We start from the raw sequence: 23,631 nt of genomic DNA on the forward strand, positions 1-23,631 counted from the left end.
GAGGAAGAGGAGTCATTATAGAATTGCAGTTGCCAGCTGCTGCATGGGTGGAGCCCAGACACTGACAGGACACTGCAGAAGACAAGGTCATGCCAGGATGTAAAGCAAACACCTTTTGTTACCTTCTCCATGCCTGGCATTGTGTTACGTTACAGTGTCATAGGCTTTCTTTATAATAGGCCTAATTCTTGCAACAATGCTGCAAATCAGGCCTCATTATTTCCATTTAGATGTACAGAGATTAAGGATCAGGGAAATTGGACATATCACCTGACATTAATGTGGATAGTAGGTGGCTGAGCCAGGACCTGAATCCAGAGATATCTTCTTCCACAACCTGTGTAGTTTCAGAAAGGTAATAGGAAACCTAAGAGAAAAAAAAAAATAGAAAGAGATATAAAGATAAATTAGGTAGATAGAGAGACAGACAGACTTATCTACATCTCTGTCCATTTACCTCACCATGAGGTTCCATACCCAGAATATAACACCCACCTCTGCTTCTGGAACTGCATAAAGATAACGAAGGTGCTAGGAAAGCACTTGAAGCAGCCCAGTCAAGGTCTGAGGAAATGTCTTTGATGGACCGATGTATATGCAGAGGAGACTACACGTAAGCCTGGCAAGTAATAAAGGATCAAAGTAAGAATGCGTCCAGGGTTATTGTGCACCTACTATGTGTCAGGTCCACTCTAGAAATTTTTAAGTATTCTCTCACCAAGTCCCTTCTTGCTGTCCCCATTCAACAGTGAGGAGTCTGAGCCTTGGGAAGAGTTAATTACTTTAACCCCCTCCATTCCAAAGCAAGCATCTAGAAAATAACAAAGCAAAATTCAAGCTCTGAGGACTCTTTCTCCTTCAAAGCTAAAAAAAAAAAAAGAAAATATCTTTTGAGTGTACAGTGTGTTATTCATAGAAAAAAAAGGATAAAAATGGTTTCCATTATAGTTTGTAAAAATTCAAAGACCAGAGACCCACAACAAATTACTAAATGAAGTTGGGAAATCCAATTATATTAATAACCTTTTAAGTTTAAATTCCTACAGGACAATAATAAAATTTTGCTGTGACTTTTCTTTTGGTGGTTCTGTAGATCAACGGGCTCAGGTCTACCTGGAAGACAATTCATGCAGAAATAGAACTATTTGGCCAGAAGTACTGAGAACTGGCTCTAGTCCAGTTATGCCAACAGACCTCAGCAACAGCTCAGGCTGGTCAGTGACCTTTCTGGGCCTCCCTTGCCATAACATGAGAATCTAGACCTTTTGACCTTCCAGCTCCACTTTAGTTCACCATTGCAATGAATTCCTAATTCATTTGGGCCTGACCTGTCTTTCTCTCTCATCTCCCATTTCACGACCCCCTTCAGAAGTGCTTTGATTGACTGTTGAAATGACCAATGGGGAACATCACTACTATAGATAATTTTAGTTATATTGCACAGCAAAAAAACTGAATCCCAGATCTGCATCTCCATCCCAGCAGGGCTTCCAGCCACATCCAGATGTCCTGGGCCACCAGCCAGCTCTGACTCTGGGTGTGCTCCTTGTAGCTTTACACAAGTAGAAAAGCCAATCTGCAGGAACAATAACAAGAGCGGTGATGACCGTCAAAGCTGAGGAGAGGCTATTTTTAGATTTGCTTCTTGGATTATCCGCATTACTGCTCACATTCACATGTCCTCAGGAAAAATACCAGCAAAGGGACACATAAGATCAGAAATGGTCATGCGATGGCAGGACAGTTCTAGAGGAGGAGGGGAGAAGATAGGGGAAGGGGGATGGAATGTGCCTCACGTGGTAAGGATTTGAGGGGAAAGGAGTTTAAAAGGAAGATTACATAGTGGCTAAGTCCCTGGAGTACCAGGGCCTACACTGGTTGGTTGCAAACCTGGCTTTACCACTAATTGGCTATGACGTTTAATTTCTTTAGGATTTGATGTTCTCATCCTATAAAATGAGCACAGTAAGAGTTCATGCCTTACTGGGTTGTCGCTAAGGTCAAGTCTGAAGCCTTCATGAACCTTTGCCGGCCATTCTCTTTACTGCTGGCTATTCCTGTTGATGTTCTTCATCACCTGGAGGAAGGCGCACACCTGTCTTTCTGTTTCAGGGGAAGGAGGTTGGTGGAGTCAGGGTGTGCAGTGTTTTCTTCTCTTCCTGCAGCTTCTCTGCTAGCAAAGAGCAGGGTTTTAACTGTTGAAGGTTTGGAAGTATCTACTGTCCCCTCCCCTCGCAGAGGAAAAGCATTTCTAACAGTCCTGGAATTTGTGAGCATTCCTCCGCAAAACTAAGCGGAGCAGAAACGCTCCTTGGTGTCTCAATTTAATTGACCCATTTTCCTTGCTTCCGACTGCCTTGTTTTTCAAACATGATCTTCCTTGAGCTTCCAGATATCGGAGCTTCAGCTGGCCTTCCCTGTCATGCACACTGCAGGGACACAAAGGAAAAAGAAGGGGACTGTTTCTGTCTCTCCCTCCTGCACACCTGCCGCAGCCCAGCCCAGCCCAGCTTTTCTGAGGAGACGCAAAGGAAGGAGTGAAGAGAGAAGCAGAGGGAGCAGGGTGGCCAGCCGAGGGGGACACTCAGGGGTCATCCTGCAAGAAATCCCCAAGACGGCCAGGCTTCTCATTTGCACCTGCAGCTCCAACACAGGTTTGCTAAATTTGCTCAATAGATGGAAGAGTGACAAGGGCTGGGGGGGGCGGGTTTCTAAAATGGTGGGAAATGATTCTACCACCCTCAGACTTGTCCCTAGCTCCACTCTACTCCTCCTCCCTAAGACTGGCTCCCCTCAGATGGGACAGGAAAAAGCCCAGGTGACACTGATAAATAAAAACCCTCCAAAAAGAGCATTAGACAGCAAAAGTAGAAGGCAGGCTCTTCATATTCCTTCTGATTCTTTCATCTGAGTTCCTTGTCCCCTTCCATCCAGCTAACCTGCAGTTGTACCTACAGCAAAACAAACATGGATGAATACACTTCCAATATTGGCTCCCAACAGTGATTATCAGAGGAAACAATAACTGAGCTTACGATTCAAGTTAATAAAAAAGAGTTAAGGAAATAAAAAGAAACACCATTAATATGTATTAGAAAAATCAAACTTCCTCCTCCAGTTCGCCTGGCCTCAGCCCCTCACCCTTCATATCCGCTCACCTCCAGAGGACCATGAGAAACAATAAATCTACCCGCCACCAAAGTTTTATAAGACTGCAAGTGAGTCACCCGAAAATGCTTAGAAAGAAACTGTCTTCTGATGGCGAATCCGAAAGGAACTGTTCGCCCCAAAGGGCAAGTTAGAACAGACTGCACCACCTTTTCCCATGTTGATGGCACATTAATCAAAATGTCAGGAATGTTTCAGCCCTGATGCGCCCAGGCACACTCTGCTTGCCTGACTATCCCTGTACAATGGCCATATTCCAAAACCTCAGATAGGTCATGGAAGGTTCTGGATTCAGGGATTCAGATTCTGTTCCCGACTGTCTGTGAGTGGTCAAACCCTTCAGTGCTCCCACCCAGATTATGAGGTCCTGTGAGACCATCTCTAAGGCTCTACATTTTTGTGATTCTATGACACATCACAAAAAGCGGCTCAGTAATGACAGAGTAGGGTAGGGAGGAAGACAGAGAAGCAGAGGTTAAAGGCACATTTCTGCCTTGGAGAACTTGAGTGGAGGCAGAGGTAACTCTCATGGCCATGTAGAACCCACAAAATAACTGGAGTTAGGGAGGCACTGTGCACTCCTTGTAATTGGGGTTCAGAGTGAGGCACTGCGCCGCCAGGGGCTGAACTCAAGGCTTCTGTGGAGAGTTCCAGCCCACCCCTCTGACTTCCACCTGATCTTTCTCCTCCAGCAGGGCAGAAATGCCTCCCCCTGCAAACCTGCCCTTCCTCACTTCTCTCACACAGGTGTCTCCGGGCTGCCATGCATGGACAGCCCCAGCAATGTCACCTTGCCCTGTGGCTTTCTCCTTCAAGGCTTCTCTGAGTTCCCGCACTTGAGGCCGTTCCTCTTCCTGCTGTTGCTGACTGTGCACCTGGCCACCCTGAGCGGGAACCTACTCATCCTGGTGGCCGTGGCCTCGGTGCCCAGCCGGCCCCCCATGCTGCTCTTCCTGTGCCAGCTGTCGGCCATCGAGCTCTGCTACACGCTGGTGGTGGTGCCCCGCTCCCTGGCGGACCTGACTGTGGCGGGCCATGGCCGGGGCAGCCCCATCTCTTTCCTGGGCTGTGCCTTTCAGATGCAGATGTTCGTGGCGCTGGGTGGGGCAGAATGCTTCCTGCTCGCTGCCATGGCCTACGACCGCTACGTAGCCATCTGCCACCCGCTGCGCTACGCCGCCGTGGTGACCCCCGGACTGTGCGCGCGACTGGCCCTGGCCTGCTGCCTCGCGGGACTGGCGGTCTCCGTGGGACTCACGGTGGCCGTCTTCCACCTGCCTTTCTGCGGCTCCCGCCTGCTGGTGCACTTCTTCTGCGACATCACGGCGCTGCTGCAGCTGGCCTGCACCAGGAGCTACGCCGATGAGCTGCCCTTGCTGGGCGCCTGCCTGGTGCTGCTGCTGCTGCCCTCCATGCTCATCCTGGCCTCCTACGGGGCCATCGCCGCAGCCCTGCGCCGCCTGCGCTGCCCCAGGGGCCGGCGCAAGGCAGCCTCCACCTGTGCCTCGCACCTGGCAGTCACCTTCCTGCACTACGGATGTGCCACCTTCATGTACGTGCGGCCCAAGACCAGCTACTCCCCGCGGCTGGACCGCACGCTGGCGCTGGTCTACACTAATGTCACGCCGCTGCTCTACCCGCTTATTTACAGCTTGCGCAACCGCGAGATCACTACTGCCATCCGCAGGGTGCTGTGGCGCTGGCGACCTGACCAGGCTGTGGGTCAGGGTCTGTGTCAGCCCTGATAGCAGGCAAGGACCAGGCCAGAGTGGGCAGCTCTGCTCCTTAAAGGGCGCCCTACCATGAGGTGTCTGCAACGGGGAAAGCGTAGGGGGGCACCCAAGGACTGGATTCAGGAAAGAGAACTTGGAAGTACACAAGCAGCGTCGCCTGGGGTGGCTCCACCTCTGGAGGAAGGGCCAGGACAGGGTGATGAAGAGCCCCAGATCTGGAGTTAGCGGTTCCATGGATACCTACTGAGTTTCCCTGTAACCTGGGCCTATGAAAAGAGGTGGCCTTTGTGATAGAGAAGACCCAGCTCATGGCCTGCGGGGGCTGGCCATCCTTCCCCCGCCCCCCAGGACAGACCCTAGCAGTAAACAAGAGATGGAGAGGGCAGCTCAGAGGGTGGAGGTTACTCAGACTGAGGGGAGCTGCAGAGGAAGGGCAGAGCACTGAGGGTGAGCAGGCGGTCAGCCTGGGAAGAGAAAAGCAGAGAATGCGCCGAGCCCCTTGGGTATCAGGACTGGGGCACCTCAGAAAGGACGAGGAAAGTACTGCTGGATCTGAAGTCATGGAGTGCGGGGACCTTGGTCCCTGATATGGTTTCTCAGGCTGCCGTGTGGCAGATGGACTGGAGATACGGAGACCCATCTGGGAATCTGTTGCCATTCCCCAGTGAGGTCCGATGGAGTCTGGCCCAGAGGGTCTGCACAGGTAATTAAGTGACATGGGAAGAGTGGAGAGATGTGGCAAATGGAGACCACAGCATTTCAATGTGGGAGGAAGAAGAGGCAGGAGTGAATGGGGCACTTCTAACTTCAGTCCTTTGATGGATGGTAGTGCCGAGAAGAGAACCCAGGGGGGCAGGGGCAGGGAGGAGGGAACGACGGCGCTGTTCTGAAAAATTGCTGGGACTGTCCAGTGAAGACTGATAGATGGCACAAGGACCGCCATCCAGAGCTTAGGTAAGAGACTCAAGAGGAGGAAGCAGTTTGGATTTGTAGATGGCTGCTGAGGCCGGATGTCGGGATGCCTCTCAGGGAAGTGTAAAAAGGGAGGAGAAAAGAAATTCCAGCTTAAACCAGCAGGCAACTAGCCTATGAGGGAGAGCAGGAAGGAGTCAGAGGCCCAGGAGCTGCCGAGGCGCTCCATGGCCTTACGGCATGCCTTCCTTCCCCTTCCCGGCCTTGGTGGCCTCAATTGCCAAACAGGGGATGAGACCAAATGATCTGGAAGGATTCTTCCTGCTCTCCATCCATTAAAACGGAGCTTGCAAAGACACATATGGATCACTTAAAAAGGAACATTCATTAAGCATCAATAATTTAGCGCCAACTGATTGTATGTGACATGACAAATGTCAGAGTTAGCATTCATCGAGAAGGTTTCCTGGACACAGTCAGGTTGTCTGAAATGACTTTTGGAGAAAGTGATTGATTTACTTTGATTCCAACCTTCTAGAAAATCCACTGACATGCCCACTCTCTAATCTGCTTGTGGATGTTCGAGAAAGCGGAAGCTGCTGACAGAAGGACTGGGCACAGGCTTTTCTAGACTCCCTGACCCCTGAGTGGGACACTTGCCTGGGATGTTAAAGATGATTTCCAAAGATAATGAGCATGTAAGCTTGCACTCAGAATGATTGACAGTTAGCTCAGGGTAATTGCAGAGGTAACTCTAATCCAAGGTAACTTTGGGAAGCAGAGCAGGGGACCTTGAATGGCACACTGTGACTCTATTCTCTGAATATTGAGGATAAGAATATGACACTAATGCAGTTGCATATTAGGAAGGTGACTTGTTGATAACAGTGCAAAACAGATGATGACACCAGAAAGGAGTTGGACCATAGTCCACAGACGGAGGCGAGTGGCCAAGCTGGAAGTGTGTCTGGGATCCGGAAGGGAAGGAGTGAGGCAGGCAGTGGTAAGGACATTGGTGTGAACTCAGGTGAGAAGGAAAGAGAACGCTATTTAGAATAAAGGACGCTGGGTCTTCACCTTAGAGCATGCACCAAAGTAAATGTCAGATGGATTAAAGATTTAAATCTAAAAGGCACAACCATAAAAAACAGTCTTGCAAAATGAAAACAGGTTAAAAATAAAAACAGTTTATCTCAGAATAAGGGGAGATATTTTAAGCAAAAAAAGCAAGAGTCACATAAAAAGAAAAAGACTGATAGGTTTAATTACAGATAAATTTAATTCTGTGCTTATTTAAAAGTATATGTAATGTGATGATATGTGTTTATGCATATCATTTTAAAGCAAGTGACAAAGCAGAAAGATGTAATGGCAACAAATATTACAATGAAATGGCTAATATAATAGCTCCCACGTGTCCTCCCTACCCTCCAAAGAAACTCAGACAAGATGAACATTGCATTTTTAAAAATGGGGAAGAGACAGGACCAGACAATTCACAGGATAACTATAAAATATTTTTCTTAAAGTTCAACTTCATTAGTAGCAAAAACTGCAGACATAAAATATCATTTGTCTCATCAAATTTACAATTTCTCAAACAATTCTCAGTGTCAGCAGGGGTAAAGGGAGAAGAGTGTCTCAGGTTCTGCTGTAGTGCAGGCTTCACAGAGCCCCATTCCTCCCTCTAGATCACCATCCTCCCCAGCTCCTCCTCTTTGACCTACCGATTTCCCTCTGGAAGTCTTGACAAAATAATCAGAGATATGGACTAAGTATTTTAAGGAATGTGAACTGCAGTATTTTTGTGTGAGCAAAGCAATATACAGGTCAAATACCAAAATAATGGTCGAATAAAAAATGAAATATATTAAATATATGCAAAAAGAGGTTTGATGGGGGGCTGGGGACATAGCTCAGTTGGTAGAGTGCTTGCCTTGTAAGCACAAGGCCCTGGGTTCGATCCCCAGCACCCCCACCCCCGCAAAAAAAAGAGGTTTGATGGTTTACTTGTGACATGAGGAAATACTCATGATGTAATGCTGAATAAAATTTTCATGAGGTAGAATCACTGACACTTAAAGAATCAGTACATACCTGCATATATGTAAGAAAATACATAAAAGACTGAACATTTTCAGAAACACCCCAAAGCTAATAATTTTTCTCCCTGTGTAATGAAACTATGGTTTATATTTCTTCTTTTATAAAATTTTTAATTTTTTTATTTTTTAATTTGTTCTAATTGGTTATACATGACAGTAGAATGCATTTTGACACACTGTACAAAAATGGAGCATAAATTCTCCTTCCTCTGGCTGTATATGGTGCTGAGTCACACCAGTAGTGCAATCATACATGTATAATGTCTGTCTCATTCTCTGTCCTTCCCATCCCCACTGCCCCACCCCTCCCCTCACTCCCCTCTGCACAATCCAAAGTTCCTTCATTCTTCCCTACCCTTCTCCCACTATGGATCAGTATCTGCTTATCAGACAAAACATTCTGCCTATGGTTTTTGGGGACTGGCTTATTTCATTTAGCATGATAGCCTCTAGTTCCATTCATTTACTGGCAAATGCCATAATTCTATACTTCTTTATTGCTCAGTAATATTGTGTATGTATACCACATTTTCTTTATCCACTCATCTGTTGAAGGGCATCTAGATTGGTTCCATAGTTTAGCTATTATGAATTGAACTGCTATAAACATTGATGTGGCTGCATCACTGTAGTATGCTGATTTTAAGTCCTTTGGGAATAAACCAAGGAGTGGGATAGCTGGACCAAATGGTGGTTCCATTCCAAGATTTTTTAGGAATCTCCATACTGCTTTCCATAGTGGTTGCACCAATTTGCAGTCCCATCAGCAATGAAAATATGGGTTACTTTTATTTTCATTATTGCATATTTTGCAAATTTCTCATAATCATTTTCAATGTATACTACTTTCCTATATAAAATTTTATTTAAAACAAATTTCAGTCAATCAGACTTCTTCTTACCCTTTGTCCCCAGATAAGGGCCTGATTCCTGCTCTACTGCATGTGTCTCCTCACCAGTTGCCCTGGGAAGGGAAGGGACCCAGTGCCAGCTTTGCAGGGGTGGATTTGAGGGTAACTGCAGAGCTTTGTTTATTTGGAATAAAAGCCAGAGTGCACCAAAATGTTTTAGTCCAATGGTAGCCTGGGGGAAGCATTACTACCATCGAACAAGAGAGGAGACATTAAAAGGGAGAATTGCAATCCACAGAGCCTTGTGAAAAATGCATAGAGAGAATAAATTCCCCCAATGTGACTATTTTTATACAATGTTACATCAGTATATCCTAATGTATTAAAGGACACAAATTAGCACCAAACCAAAGTAAAAATGTAGGCTATACTGAGAAAATTCCAGAGTTTATTCATTCAACCACAAGTGCAACAATGTGCTTAGTAAGTTCAATGCCAAGAACCAGATGGCAGGGGATTCACCCGCAATCAGGATGTCACTGTATTCTTAGTACCTACCCAAATTATTAAAGGAATAAAGATGAAACCCATATGGAGTTTGAAATCTTGGAAATTCAGGCAAATAAACAGACACTTGCATTACTGTGTAATAGGTACTATCAGGTGGAAAGCAAGATTCTGCAGAAAAATCTAGCCTAGACCTAGGGTGGAGGGGTCTCAGGGTACATCAGCTCCTGGTATAAATAATGTGTAAGATCTAAAGTCAAGTAGGGGTAGCCAGACCACACAGATCTGAGAAAGGAGAGTCCGGGCGGAGGGACCAGCACAAGCAGGGGACGAGGGAAACTCGTCGGCAGGGCAGGACCGGTTCTTACTAGGAGTGAGGAGGGAGTTGGGGAGGATGTCACATGTGTTATATTAACAGATTGGGCTACAGGTACAGATAGGAACCAGCACGCAAGCCGGTAAAAAGGGATGACAGGTAGCTTTCTGTCCTGGGAAACGGGTCAGGTTAGCCTCACTGAGATGAAGAACACAAGGGAAGGACAGCAGAGACAATGGGTTCAGCATTGATGGCGTCACCAAGGGGCAGCACCGGCAGCAGCCAGGGTATGCTGGGAGAATCTGGGTCCTCTTAGAAACTGCCAGGTAGCAGGGACTGTTGACATGGCTGAGCTCCAGCAGAGAGAAAGGGCACTTGAAAGGTGGTTCCTGGTCAGACTCTGAGTAGCACTAACACTGAAGGATGGGCTGACTGTTTCTAAGCACAGCACCAAGCATGGAGTTTACTTTTTATGTGAAAAGAAAACCCCAAAGCTTTTGGCATGGAGCACCAACTAGGTCTCTTGTATGTTATTAAGTGAGAAAAGCAAAATGAGAAGAGAAGAGACAAATTGGAAGACCCACATCTCATGTAAGAAAGAGGCTTATTTCACATTAAGAACTCTTGCCAATCGATAAGAAAAAGATTAATAATTCCAAAGGAAAAATGGGCAAGAAACTTGGACAAACCATTCACAGAAAAAGAAACACAAAGAAATTTTCCACGAAGAAAAAGGAGTTTCAATCACACTGGTAAGAGAAATGGAAAACAAGATGGTATGTGGTGGTATGTGGCCTTGTCAAACTGACATCACTCTAAAGACAACACAGGGCCAGAAAAGTGCGCTAGCAACTCTCCCCTGCACTTGGTGGGAATATACTACCATAGATGACAAGCAGGCCAGATTAGTTTACATTAATGCCATGTGTCATTCCTCTCAGTGATTTTATTTTCAAAGCTTGACCCTATAAATTTATTTATGGGAAAAAAATTAATGTTCAAAAGTATTCATGTCAGCATTACTTGGATTATTAGCAAAAGGCCAGAAATTTATTTTAATTGGCACATAATAATTGTACAAATTGATGGAGTGCAATGTAAAGTGTTAATATATGTATACCTTCATTCATGCATAAAGTTTTGATGTATGACTGTGTAATGATCAAACCTGAATAATTAGCATATCCATCAACTTAATTTTTTTTTTTTTTGGTGAAACATTCAAAACCCTCTCTTCTAGCTACTTGGAAGTATGCACCACATTACAGTTAAGTATAGTCATCCTACTGTGCAACAGAATACCAAAACTTACTTCCCCTATTTTTTTGCCTGTTGACCCTCCTCTTCCCATCCCCAAATGTGGCTGATGACATCCACTTTGGTCTTTCCTATGTTGGAACCCTAGACAGCTGCCAAAAAGAACAAAGCAGTTTTATCTGTGACTGGTGTGGAACCAGATGCTGTATTAAGAGATCATGTGAACCGAAGCCCTCGGCCTCAGCTCCACCCCTTTCTTCTGCCGTGCCTGGGCGGTTCCCTTTCTAGTTCTTCTCTGGAATGCTTCCAGAGCTTCCCAGCCTGGCCCCTGGGTATTCAGGTACTTCTCAGCTCAGACGCTGCCTTCCACTGCCACCTCTCTACCTGCTCTCTCACTAGCACCCATGAATTTATACCGTCTTTCATTATTGGAAACTATCTTACTTATTTGCCTTTTAATTTTTAATGACCTATTCTTACAAAGTAATGTAAACTCTGTGAAAGGCTGGCTGCCTTTATCACCATGGTACTCCCACTTCCTTACTAGTGTCTGGCTTGGAGTAGCTGCTCAATAAACTATTGAATCCACGTTTATGGTGTGCTAGCATTTATGCACAAAAACATACAATGTGTGTGCAATGTGTGTGAAAGCATGTGTTTTGTACGTGTACACACACACACTCACGAGTTTGTGCCAAAGTAAAAGTCTGAGTCTAGATAACAGGTGGGACAGACCTGTGCTTTTCATTGAAGGCCCACCTTACACCCATGAGCGTGTGCTACTCATTCAAAAAATGCCTTTCCAAAAAACATATATAGGTGACAGACGGAGGGAAAGGATTGCACAGTGGGGTTTTTTTTAAAGATCAATCATAAAATTAGAACAAAATCCAAGAAATTGCAGGGTTATGGAAACTAAGGAAAGAGAATTTCAAGGACAGAGTGATCAGCGGTGCCAAATGAGGCTACTATGTTTAGGAAGCTATGATACTGAAGCCACAGATGGCCGCGGAGATGAGTAATCTAGCCCTCAAAGCTCTGAGCTCACCTGCATAAGCCCCAACAATGCACCTGCCAAGGTCAAATGTCCAAATAACAAAAAATCACATCCAGAGTTGCTGATTCGTTAGAGATTGCCCAATGAGGGCCGGCCCCAGAAGGTACTGAAAATGCAAAGAACCCACTCAAATCCTGATGAGTCAACTGTGGGGTTGGGTGTCGCATGAGCTTTCATTTTGAAAGCTGGAAGAGTTAACACTCTTTCAAAATTTGTACCTGAGATTTGTTAACCAGCTCTGGAAGGTGACAGATACAGAAATAACTGCCTTTGAAACAAGAGTCTGCAGCCTCCAATTCCCGAGAGCAGGGAGCAGGCTCTGCCTCTGGGGAGGCACATGGCTAGGCAGGAGGCAGGAGAGTAAGGAAAAGCAAGACCCAGGTCTGGAGTGTGGCGTCCTTGGGAAAAAACAGGCAAGGCGGGGCAGGAAGCTCCAGCAAGTTCAGGCCTGGCGGGCTTGAATGACCCCGTGGGGTTGGGGCTCCGGGAGTGGGCTGGGGCTGTCCACCACCTGGGCCTCAGGTGCTTTAGAACAGGGAAAATGCTGGCTTGGCCTGTGAAAGTTGGAGCAAGGAGGCGCTTGAGGAGCGTGGGCTTGGGACCGCTTGGTCGCGCAGCGACAGCAGAGTCACCGGAGAATCATTTTCCTCCTCTAGGAATTAGCTAATTTTAGGAGAAGTCTCTCCCAGGCCAGGAAAGCCTCTGAGATACTGAAGCATCATAAAATATAGAAAATAAAAAAAAAATTTAAAAAAAACCTGATTAACACAAACACGGACTCTATAAATACTACCTCAGACGATGGATGTGGAATAAAATATTTTTTGTCCTTTCAACGGACCATCACTGATGTCAGCTCTCCCCACATGACAAATCTCATCACGGGGAAGAAACCGGTGCCCACCCCCATCCTCTCTTCTCACACTCTCACCCCCGCTTCCCTGGCTGAGCTGCTCTTCACCAACACCCCAGCCTGCACCCCCAGCCCTCCCTGTCCTCTCTCCTGTCAGCCGCTCGGAGTCCTTTGTCCCCCTGCACCACCCCCTTAACTTCATTGCCTGTGTTCTGCACACCCAGCTTACAAACCTTCACCCTGATCCAACCGCTGGGATACAGCTCTTCGTGCTGCACTGCTGAAGTCTGATTGTTCCTGGTGTTAATGCCGCCAGGATTCCTGGGAGCCAAACCCAGCTGGACTTCATCTGCTGCCCCACAGTCTGCTGTCAATGGGTCCCGAAAGACTTTCACGGCATCTGGGCCCCTGAGACTCCCTCTCACTTGGTCTTGGTGTGGGTCAGGCATTGGCTTTTGAGGTCCCCTTTGGGTGATGCTGAGGTGCACCCAAGGTTGATGACCACCGCCATTTTCGTGAGCTGCTCCCACACCACCAGAGGACCCGTCCCTCTGCTCAGACTGCATCCTCCTGCTTGGGTTCCAGATTCATCTTCTCCCCTCTTCTCCAAGAGCTCGTAATTTCTTACTGCTACTCTCTCCCAAGTTTGGACTCAGGAAAGGGAACATCTTTAGGATAGGAGGGTCCCAATTATTCTGATTGAGCAGATCCTTTTCCTTGAAATGCCGACTTCCAGCAGATGGGAGCGGTTAGATGACCTGGAGTGCACAGGGCCGTCAATCATTTCTTCCCCAGACTAACTGGGTCACCAGACAGAAGGTTTGAGAAGGGCACCAGGGAGGGAGGGAGAACACCATCATGCAGAAGGAAAAAAGAAAAGGCGAAGCAAATATGGAAAATATTTATTAGATCTTCAGTGAAAGTCCTCCGCATATGATACAGTTGCTATTTGTAAACCGTAACTCACAAACAATACCTGCATAGCCCTTTGGGGGGCAGCATTTCTCTAAGAAATCTGAGTTCTGGGTAACAACCCACTGAGGCCTTAAGTCTTTCTTAACCTTTTTCTTTTTAATTCTCATTTTGAGTCCGGATCTCTCTAAGATCCTAGCTGACCTGGTGCCTTGGCTGACCTCAAACTTGGGATCCTCCTGCCTCAGCCTCCCTAGTAGCTTGAATTACACGTGTGGGCCACTGTGCTCAGCATGCCTTAAGTCTGCCTAGAGCTTCTGAAACTCCAGTTTCACACTAAAGAACTGGAGATTAACATTTCTAAGATCCTTCTGACAATGAACAAATGTACTGTCTTCGTATTGCCAGGGGAGGGGAAGGCCTCCCAACCACACCCCTCCCTTAGTTGGCTCCCTCCGCTGTCCACATTCTCTGCAGTGTCTGCCTCCTCTCCTGGAGGCTCCTGTGGTTCTAGAGCCTCATCATGGACCTCCTGCTGTCTCCACCTTCAGCTTCTCTCTAAAGGAGTCGCTGCCTTCTGGAAAACAATCCACAAAGAGAATTTAATCCATTCTTGGTTGTTACTTAAAACATACACAAGGAGAAAAGTCTTCATCTTAATATTGCTGGAACATGGTGCTAACTTGAGTCTTGGAGAAAAAGTGTCATCCTTCACAGAAGCATGAACCAGACTACCTGGGTCTCAGTCCTGACTGTGACCTTGAACAAGTTACTCTCACCTCGATGGGCCTCTGAGTCTTCACTGTACAAACAGGGGTTGTTGTTAGTACCTGCCTCAGGGCCGTGATAATTAACATGAATAGAGGAACTGGTTTAGGACGGAACCAAGATAGAGGCTGAAGTCCCAAAGCTTTTTAGGCAAAGAAAACCATTAGCCTTACACCTCAGGCGGCATCCCTTGGAAGAACAATGGGTACATATCTGGTAGGGCATGGGCGAAGGGAGCTGTTGGCTGGAATGGTAAGCAAAGGAGAAAGCAGGTTTCCAGTCTACCTTTCTCACTTCTGCTTGGGCAGGTCCTGGATAGGTCTCCCTCCAAGCTCTTGATTCTTTACTGTTGTTTTCATTGTTGTCTTTGGATGAATGGAGGATCCCAGGTAGTTGTGGTCCTTCCTGCTGAACTGCTCTCTGGCTCTCTATCCCATCACGTACAGAAGTTCTGAGACCGGAAGGCCAGCAGAGTGGGAACTGGCTGAGGGTCGGGTTGAGACCAACAGGGGAGATCAATCAAAGGTTGGTTGCATTAAAAATTTTAAAGACCCACTCTATTTATTTAAACAGGAAATTAATTTATAAAGGATGTAAGAGACCTGCAGAATCTGTAGAGGTGATTGAGTTGGACATGGAGGCAGAGAAGCCAGGACCCCTCCCACACGACAGCAGGACTCTCCAGGGAAGACCCCAGAGTCCTGCTGCTAGGGACAGACCACACATCCTGCATGCCAGGCCCTCAGCCCGAGAAGCTGGACGTTTCGGTCACCTCCTTTCCTGCGTGGGAGGCTGGCTCCTCCGCCAGCATCTGATTCAGGAAGCCCAGGTTATGGGGAAGGAGTCACTGCAGCAGGGTCGGGGACTTCAGGAGAAGATCAAAGACACTTAAGGTGAGTTTTCGGAAGGCTTGCCGCATGGTGTGCAAGCCCCCCTCCCTCACCCACCCATCAAACTCTGGGCTGAAATCCTCTGCCCTGGAAACCAGGGCCTGTCATCACATTGGGCCATGTGGTTCACAGGGAGGATGTGACATTCCCGGCACAAGGCAAGAGAGGGAAGTCGAAGGCCATTCAGTCATGGGATGGTTATGTTTGCAAAATATGGGCTTATTTCAGTTTTTCCAGTGTTACCACTACACCTGAAAGTAATTCATTTTTGGTAAAATGTTTTGCTGAATGAATAACTGAAAATAAAAGTTTCAGCAGAAGAAATTCACTCTCAATTTTTTTTTTTTTTTAAGTCGGACTGGGCGAGGTGGCGCACACCTGTAATCCCAGCAGCGGGGGAGGCTGGGGCAGGAGGATCTGGAGTTCAAAGCCAGCCTCAGCCACAGTGAGACACTAACCAACTCAGTAAGACCCTGTCTCTAAATAAAATACAAAAGAGAGCTGGGGATGTGACTCAGTGGTTGAGCGCCCCTGGGCTTAATCCCCAGTACAAAAGAAGAAAGAAATTTTTTTAAACCATTTTACCCATAATATATTTGGAAAACTATGTTGTCAAAGAGTATATCCTGATATAACTTCTTATATTTTCCTATAAGGACAACATAATGGAGGACTAGTTTTCTGATTAAACATTGTCATTAAATTAATCCTCTACTTGACCAAAAATGTATCAAAATAAAGTGCTATAAGCCTTTAAAAAATTTAAAATAGTGAAATAAATACCCTAATGACTGATAAAATATGTATAACCAGTACCTATTTTTAATGAAAGGGCTTGCATCATAAAAAGCATGTATATATCATAAAAATATAACTTGACAATATTATAACCTGATTTAATAAAATAATATGCTAGCATTATTAATATATTTTAAGTCTTTTTTTTTTCTTAGAAGTCTAGAATAAATGGACAACCTAGGTATCTTAAAATTGTCTTCCAAGGATGTTTGAAATAGATCCTTTTTCTCTAAATAAATTTCCCTTTCTGTCTTCAAAATCATTTCACTGATGACAGGGCACAGTGGCACATGCCTGTAATCCCAGTGGTTCAGGAGGCTGAAGCAGGAGGATCTCGAGTTCAAAGCCAGCCTCAGCAATTTAGCGAGGCCCTAAAGCAATTCAGTGAGATCCCATCTCTAAATGAAATATTAAAATGGACTGGGGGACGTGGCTCATTGGTTAAGCACCAGTGGGTTCAACCCCCGGTACCAAAAATAAAAATCGTTTCACTGATGTTAAGCTAGTACAGTAGGATTCCAATATATGTTTGATGGTGGTAACATTAATAATGATTGTAGGACTTCTCCCACTAAAACTCCTAAAACTAATGGGCCATCCTAAAGCTTGGAGTTGGACCCCAGAGCTGGAGGGCCATCTTGATTTCGAGCATGGGGGTTTCTCTAGATTCTTGTCCACCAGACCTGGAGGTGGATGGAGAGGGATGCCCGCTATGGAGCCTCTCAGGGCAGCAGCTGTTTCTTCAGGACATGGGGAGTTCGTGTTCTATTGCTGAGAAGCCAGGAAAAGACTCCTGTTGCTTCCATGAAGAGCTTCTGAACCCAGTTTTGCTGGTGGATTATCACCCTGACCCCCATCCTCTCTCTCCTTTTTTGGCCCCCCTTCTGGCTCCAGGGTACACCGTCCACCCCACCTGACCAGAGACAGTTTCCTCAACTGGAGTCCATCTTCTCCTTTGGGGTCCAGCCCCGCAGTCCTGAGCAGGCCATAGCCTGGCTCCAGGATGTGGAGTGGCCAGGGATTGAAATTTTTTTGCATATAATGCAAAACTTGAGGAGCAACTCCAACTAATGCAACTTCTTAAAAGTTGCTTTCAAAATACTTCTCACACCCCCCCCCCCCCCGCCCATGGGTGGCAGAAAACACTTTGGGCTTGATTCAGAGAAATGTTGGAACAGCCTGTAGTTTGCAAGCGAAAAAATAAGAAATTGTTCAGTTTGCAAGGCTCAACAGGATAGAAGTAAATGTGGAAGGAAATAAAAATTAGTTGGTTTATAGCATTGGTTTGGCTAGCACCTTTCTTCTAAAGTGTGAAAAGTTTTTCAACATAAGAATACCTAACATCCAAGCAGGGAATAGTGGCACATGCTGGATTCACAGTTACTTAGCGACTCAGAAGACTGAGGCAGGAGGATGGTAAATGCTAAACCAGTCCAGGAAACTTAGCCAGACCCTACCTCAAATAAAATAAAAAGGACTGAGGATGTAGTGGTGGAGTGCTTGCCCAGCATGTGCAAGGGCCCTGGGGTCCATCCCAGGACTGAAAGAAAGAAAGGGAAAAATATATATATATATATATATATATATATATTCCTAGAAGATTCCTGAAAGGTTTACCAGGGATCAGAAACTGTGCAAAGTGCTCCACAGCGACTATCTATCTCATTTACTCTTCTCTAGCCCCACAAGGCAGATATTATCTTTCACTAATTTTACCTTGTAAGAAACTGAGGCAATAGAGATTTGATCTTGCCCACTGTTGTAAATACACAATGTGGAGCCAAGATTCAGGCTTTGGCTTCCATAGTAGGGAAGCTGCACCCTTGGCCATCAGGCTGTGCTGCCTCCCGAGAGGTCATGCCAGGTGCACAGAGTGCATCTGAGCTCATAAGAATTTGAGAGTCCAGAAAATCTCTCAGCCGCAATGAGAATCCCGGGCTCCAGATCATGGGATCTCAAATCTATTTTGTTTTAGAAATAAAGGGAACTGACTCAATGAGCAAGCTGGATTTACAGACATAATCAGAAAATAATAGCTATGTCTTGCATCCTTACCCTCCAAGCTGCGAAGTGGGGATAATTAATTTCCTAACCTTGGAATAAGTCAGTGCCTGTCTGCAGGCTGGAGAGATGGAGGAATCAAGAGCTGTGCAGTTCAAGATGTTGAAGCCTCAAAACAAGTGGGATCAATGATGCTATTGCAGTAGGGACTGAAGGCTTCTGGAAGCTCCCTGGAGAATGGCTGGCAGAGTTTGCTTTGGAAGAGTGAAGGAGCTGCAGTCTGAGGTCCTTAGGTAATCACAGCAGCAATCCAGAACCTGTTCAAGCCAAAAAGCTTAACAACACAAAAACAAATAACCCAATCAATAAAGGGGCAAATGTACTGAATAGACAGTTCACAGAAGAAGAAATACAATCGATCAACAAATATATAAAAAAAGTTCAATATCTCTAGCAATTAGAGAAATGCAAACCAAAATTACTCTAAGATTCCATCTCACTCCAGTCAGAATGGCAATTATCAAGAATACAAGCAACAATAAATGTTGGTAAGGATGTGGGGGAAAAAGTTTCACTCATACGTTGCTGGTGAGACTGCAAAATGGTGCAACCACTATGGAAAGCAGTATGGAAATTCCCAAGAAAACTTGGAATGGAACCACCATTTGACCCAGTCATCCCACTCCTTGGTTTATACCCAAAGGAATCAAAATCAGCATACCACAGTGTGACACAGCCACATCAATGTTTATAGCAACTCAATTCACAATACGTAAACTATGGAATCAACCTAGGTGCCCTTCAACAAATAAATGGATAAAGAAACTGTGGTTATACACAATGGAATATTATTCAGTCTTAAAGAAGAATGAAATTATGGCATTTTCCTGTAAGTGGGTGGAACTGGAGAATATTATGCTAAGAGAAATAAGCCAAACCCAAAGAAACAAAGTCCAAATGTTTTCTCTGATATGTGGATGCTAATTCACAATAAGGGAGGGTGAGAATAATGTATTTTGGACTAAACAGAGAGGAGTGAAGAGAAGGGAGGGGACAAGGGGTAGGAATGATAGTAGAAAGAATCAGACATTAGTACCCTATGTGCATATATGGTTACATGGCCTGTGTAACTCCACATCATGTACAACCAGATGAATGAGAAATTATACTCCATTTATGTATGATGTGTCAGAATGCATTCTACAATCAAGTATAACTAATTAGAAAAAATATATCCATATTAAAAAAATATATATATATGTCTATGAAAGAACCTGTTCAAGAAGAATCAAGCTTGCATCTGCTGCTGCTTCCTTGTTCTTCCAACTTTCATCCCATCCAAGCCTCCAACCTATTTGGTGGTGCTGTCCACACTTAGGAAGGGTCTCCGCTTCATTTTGCTATCCCATATACCAGTCATTCCTACATACCCTCCTTGACACACCCAGAAGACTCAATCATTGCCATCACTTAATCCAATTGAGTTAACAATTTTTATTAACCATTACAGACTTCTACAGTGAAAACACAGAAGAAAGAAATTGAAGAAGACATCTGAAGATGAAAAGACCTCCCATGCTCTTGAATAGTCAGAATTAATATTGTCAAAGGACCATATTACCAAAAGCAATATACATACTCAATGGAGTCCCCTTTCAAATATCAATACCTTCTTTACATAACTAGAAAAACACAATCCTAAACTTCATTTGAAAGAATAAAACACCCAGAATAGTCAAAATAATCCTGAGCAAGAAAGGTAATTCAGGAAGCATCACAATACATGATTTCAAATTATGTCACAGAGCAATCGTAACTAAAACAGCATTGTATGGGCATAAAAATAGACATGAAGATCAATGGAACAGAATGGAAGACACAGGCAAATCCACACAGATACAGTCATCTGATACTTGGCAAAGGTGTCAAAAACATACACTGGAGAAAAGACAGCCTTTTTAACAAATGGTGCTGGGAAAACTGGAAATCATATGTAGAAGAATCAAAGTAGATCCCTATCTCCCCACCCTGCATTAAAGTCAAATCAAAATAAACCAAAGACTTAGGAATTAGACCCAAAACTTTGCAGCTGCTAGAAGAGAACATAGTGTCAACACTCCAGCGCGTTGGTGCAGCACTGGGTTCCTCAACAAGACCCTCGAGCTCAAAAAATAAAACCAAGAATCAGTAAGTGGGATGGCATCCAATGAAAAAAATCATCTTCACAGCAAAGAAAATGGTTAAGAGCATGAAGAGAGAGACCTCAGGATGGAAAAAGATCTTTGCCCCGTCTGCTCCTCAGACAAGGGATTCACATCTGGAATTTATAAAGATCTCAAAAAACTTAACACACACACCAAAAAACCCAGTAAACAAATGGGTAAAAGAGCTAAACATATGCTTCTCAAAAATAAATGGCCAGATTTAATATATACATACATATATATGTATATATATATATTTATATATATATTTCACAGGGAGTTTTTTTTTAAAAAAAGACTGAACATGTTCACCATTTAGCCTGTAGATTTATTTTCATTTTTCCAAATTCCAGCACACAAAGATCCCAACCCCCCTCTATGTAGGGAGCTTATGGACTTCTTAACAGAATATTTTGAGGCCAGGATGAACTTTGGTTAGGGGTAGAGGTTATCGAGGGAGGTAACATTTTTTCAGCTGGAAAACGGGTGGAATTTGGACTGAACAACTTGGGATTTAAAAACTGCTGTTCCTTTTGTTCTTTCTAGCATCTCTCTCACCCTCTGAGAGCTCCTATGGCTTAGATAGTGAAATGATCCAATACCAGTGCCATTTTGTACTTAAGTTCCAAAATAGGAACATTTTATACTTTTCTCTGTATTGTAATAGGTAGTTTTGTATAAAATATTTTCTCCTCAAAAAAATAAATAAGTAAATAAATAAATGGCCAACAAATATTTGAAAAAAATGTTTAATTCATTTGACACACTGGTAATTGCAATGGACACTTGGTGGTCCTGTAGGCAGGTGGGGCATGGTCGGAGAAGCAGATCACTGCGGTGTGCCCTAGGGAACCAGATTTTTCCCCCCTGGCTCCTCGGCTCTGTTTCCTAGGTGCCATGAATAGAGCAGCTTTCCTCCGCTGTGTCCTTCTGCCATGATATTTGGCCTCACCTCAGGGCCAGAACAATGGAGTCAGCTCACCATGGACTAAGACCTGTGAAACCATGAGTCCAAAGCAAACTTCCCATCCTTTAGGTTGTTCTTGTCAGGTATTTCAATCACAGTGATAAAAAGCGGACTGATATCCCTGGTTATACACACCGTTCTTCATTCAGTGTCCTCCTCGCGTGGGGAATCGAGCATCTCTTTTTTTGCTCTATTCAGCTCAGCACACCTGCTCCCAGGGAACAGAATGGGCCTTCATTGGGCTGCCCCTCTCCTGGTCCATGAAGGAAAATCTCTGTGGGATTCTTCTCCCTGTTGGGTTCTAGCATTCTTTAATCTCCTTGCTCCACATGCATCCTGACCCCGATCTTCCATCCAGTTACTTCCTGGCCTTTGACCTGGGTTACCAGCTATTCTGTTCTGTTCATTCAGGGCTGCAACTGGCTGGAGCTGCAGATCCACGTGGGCAGAGGAGGGAATGAAGGAATGCAGCCAGAACAGGTGAGGCCATCGCACCAGGCAGCACAAACAGATCATGATTGCTTGGCATAGGGCACGTGAAGTATTTTACTAAAAGAACTTCTTTGTTTTTGTTTGTTGTTGTTGTTGTTGTTGTTGTTGTTGTTTGAAAGTCTCTTCTTAGTTCTCCTAGCTTGGTATGAGATTGGCCCTAAAGACAGGATTGGGCATATGACACGTCCTGGGGAAGGGACCTTATTTCATCACATTTGGAGCAACATGCATCCTTTCCACAGTGCCCTCAGTTCCACGCCCATCCCCACGCAGAGAGGGGCTTTACACTGTTGGCTGCAGAAGCTGTGACTTCATCCGCATTAGCTCGCTTGTATGACCAGCATCCCAAGGAGCGACTGTCCCAGCGTACATGCAAGAAAGTCACTTTCTACAGGTACCGCTGACTCAACCTGGTTTGTGGCATGTGTGAGAGAAGGCCAGTGTCCTTCAAGATGGTAGGCATTTGGACTTTCTGACCAGGCTTGCTCTCATTGTTCCCTTAACATGGTTGGGTTTAAGGGAACCTAGGGATACACTCTTGTGCTCCTGCGTCTTGACACTGGGTGTTCTATACCACTTTAGGACTGCCAGAAAGAAGGCCATCGCGACATGCCATACCTCGAACTTGGACCTCGGACCTCCAGAACTGACTTTTCTTGGGTAAGGTCATCTGGTGTTAAGAATATTTTTATCTCTAAAAAATGAGCTCCTAGGAGAGAAGACTCCAAAGCAAAACAATCATGAGTGAATATCAGCAAAGGCTGGAAGTTGATGACAATTTCATAAAATCAAAAAGTTGGAGTTACACAGGCACATCCAGCTCACAGAATAACTGGATTGGCCAGAACCAAAATGCAAATCTACCTATGGAGGATGTTGTTAAAAGCATGAGCTATGAAGAGACCCTGAGTTCAGTTCTACAATTTTTAGCTCAAGATGCACAGTATATGGACTGCCTGCAACATCTCCAAGGCACAAAGACTCTTGGAAAAGATTTTCTAAATCACTCTGATACTTCTCAACATTCAGATCGTGTTACACACAAAGAACCAGCTATGCCATGGAACCAAAGTCCAGAGCTATCACACAGGAATCCGAACGAAGATGAAGGAAAGGGAGAACAGAACTGGAGAGAAGAAGCAGCAAAAGAAGGAGAAAGAGAAGAAGAGGAAGAGGAAATGCAGCTAGACGACGACCTGAAAAACGAAGAGAAAAGGGAAGATGAGGAGCTGTGTCCCAAGAAAAGATCAGCCAGCACATCCCTCATGGACGCTCTCTGGGCAAAGTTTGAATTAAATGCCTACCCCACAGTACAAGATAGTTTCTCACTCTCCTTTGAATTTAGCATGACAGATAAACAGGTACAACAATGGTTTTGTAAAAAGAGGAAGAAATACCAGAAAGAAATGTCTAAGCAAAGGCACAGCAAAAGACTCAAGAAATAAAAAAGTTTCTACACATAAAACCTGTAAGTTGCAAGGAAGTAAGAAAGGATATGTTGACTTTTAGTTCTATTTGAGTTTCTGTAGTTACTGGGGATCCTGTGACTTTTGTGTGCCAGCCCAGGGACGCAAAACCAGTTCAATTTACTGCTTATTTTTCACTCTACTCAAAACACACTCCTGTTCATGCCACCATTTTACATGTAATCACATTATCATATGTATGCTATAGACGTTAGATTTTTATTGTTTTGCTGTGATGGAGATTGTACCTAGGACTTTATACATTGGTTGGCACTTATGTGCTGCACCACTGAGCTACACCCCCAAACCTTAGATTTTTATTGATTGTAGTATAGAATTAAACCAGCTTAAGTCCCAAAGTTCTGAAGTTTAAT

The 23,631-nt window shown here is 44.9% G+C and overlaps 1 protein-coding gene across 1 annotated transcript; it reads left to right on the plus strand.

Moving 5' to 3' along the window:
- Positions 1 to 3,935: 3,935 nt before the first annotated feature.
- Positions 3,936 to 4,913, plus strand: LOC306668837 (olfactory receptor 10AC1; the record flags this gene model as incomplete). The annotated part of the gene is made up of 1 exon (XM_079152621.1): positions 3,936 to 4,913. One exon carries the CDS (start codon positions 3,936 to 3,938, stop codon positions 4,911 to 4,913), a length of 978 nt encoding a protein of 325 aa, XP_079008747.1.
- Between the last annotated feature and the right edge of the window lie 18,718 nt (positions 4,914 to 23,631).

The sequence above is a fragment of the Sciurus vulgaris genome, assembly GCF_902686455.1.
Source record: "Sciurus vulgaris genome assembly, chromosome: 8".
Taxonomy (NCBI): Eukaryota; Metazoa; Chordata; class Mammalia; order Rodentia; family Sciuridae; genus Sciurus; species Sciurus vulgaris.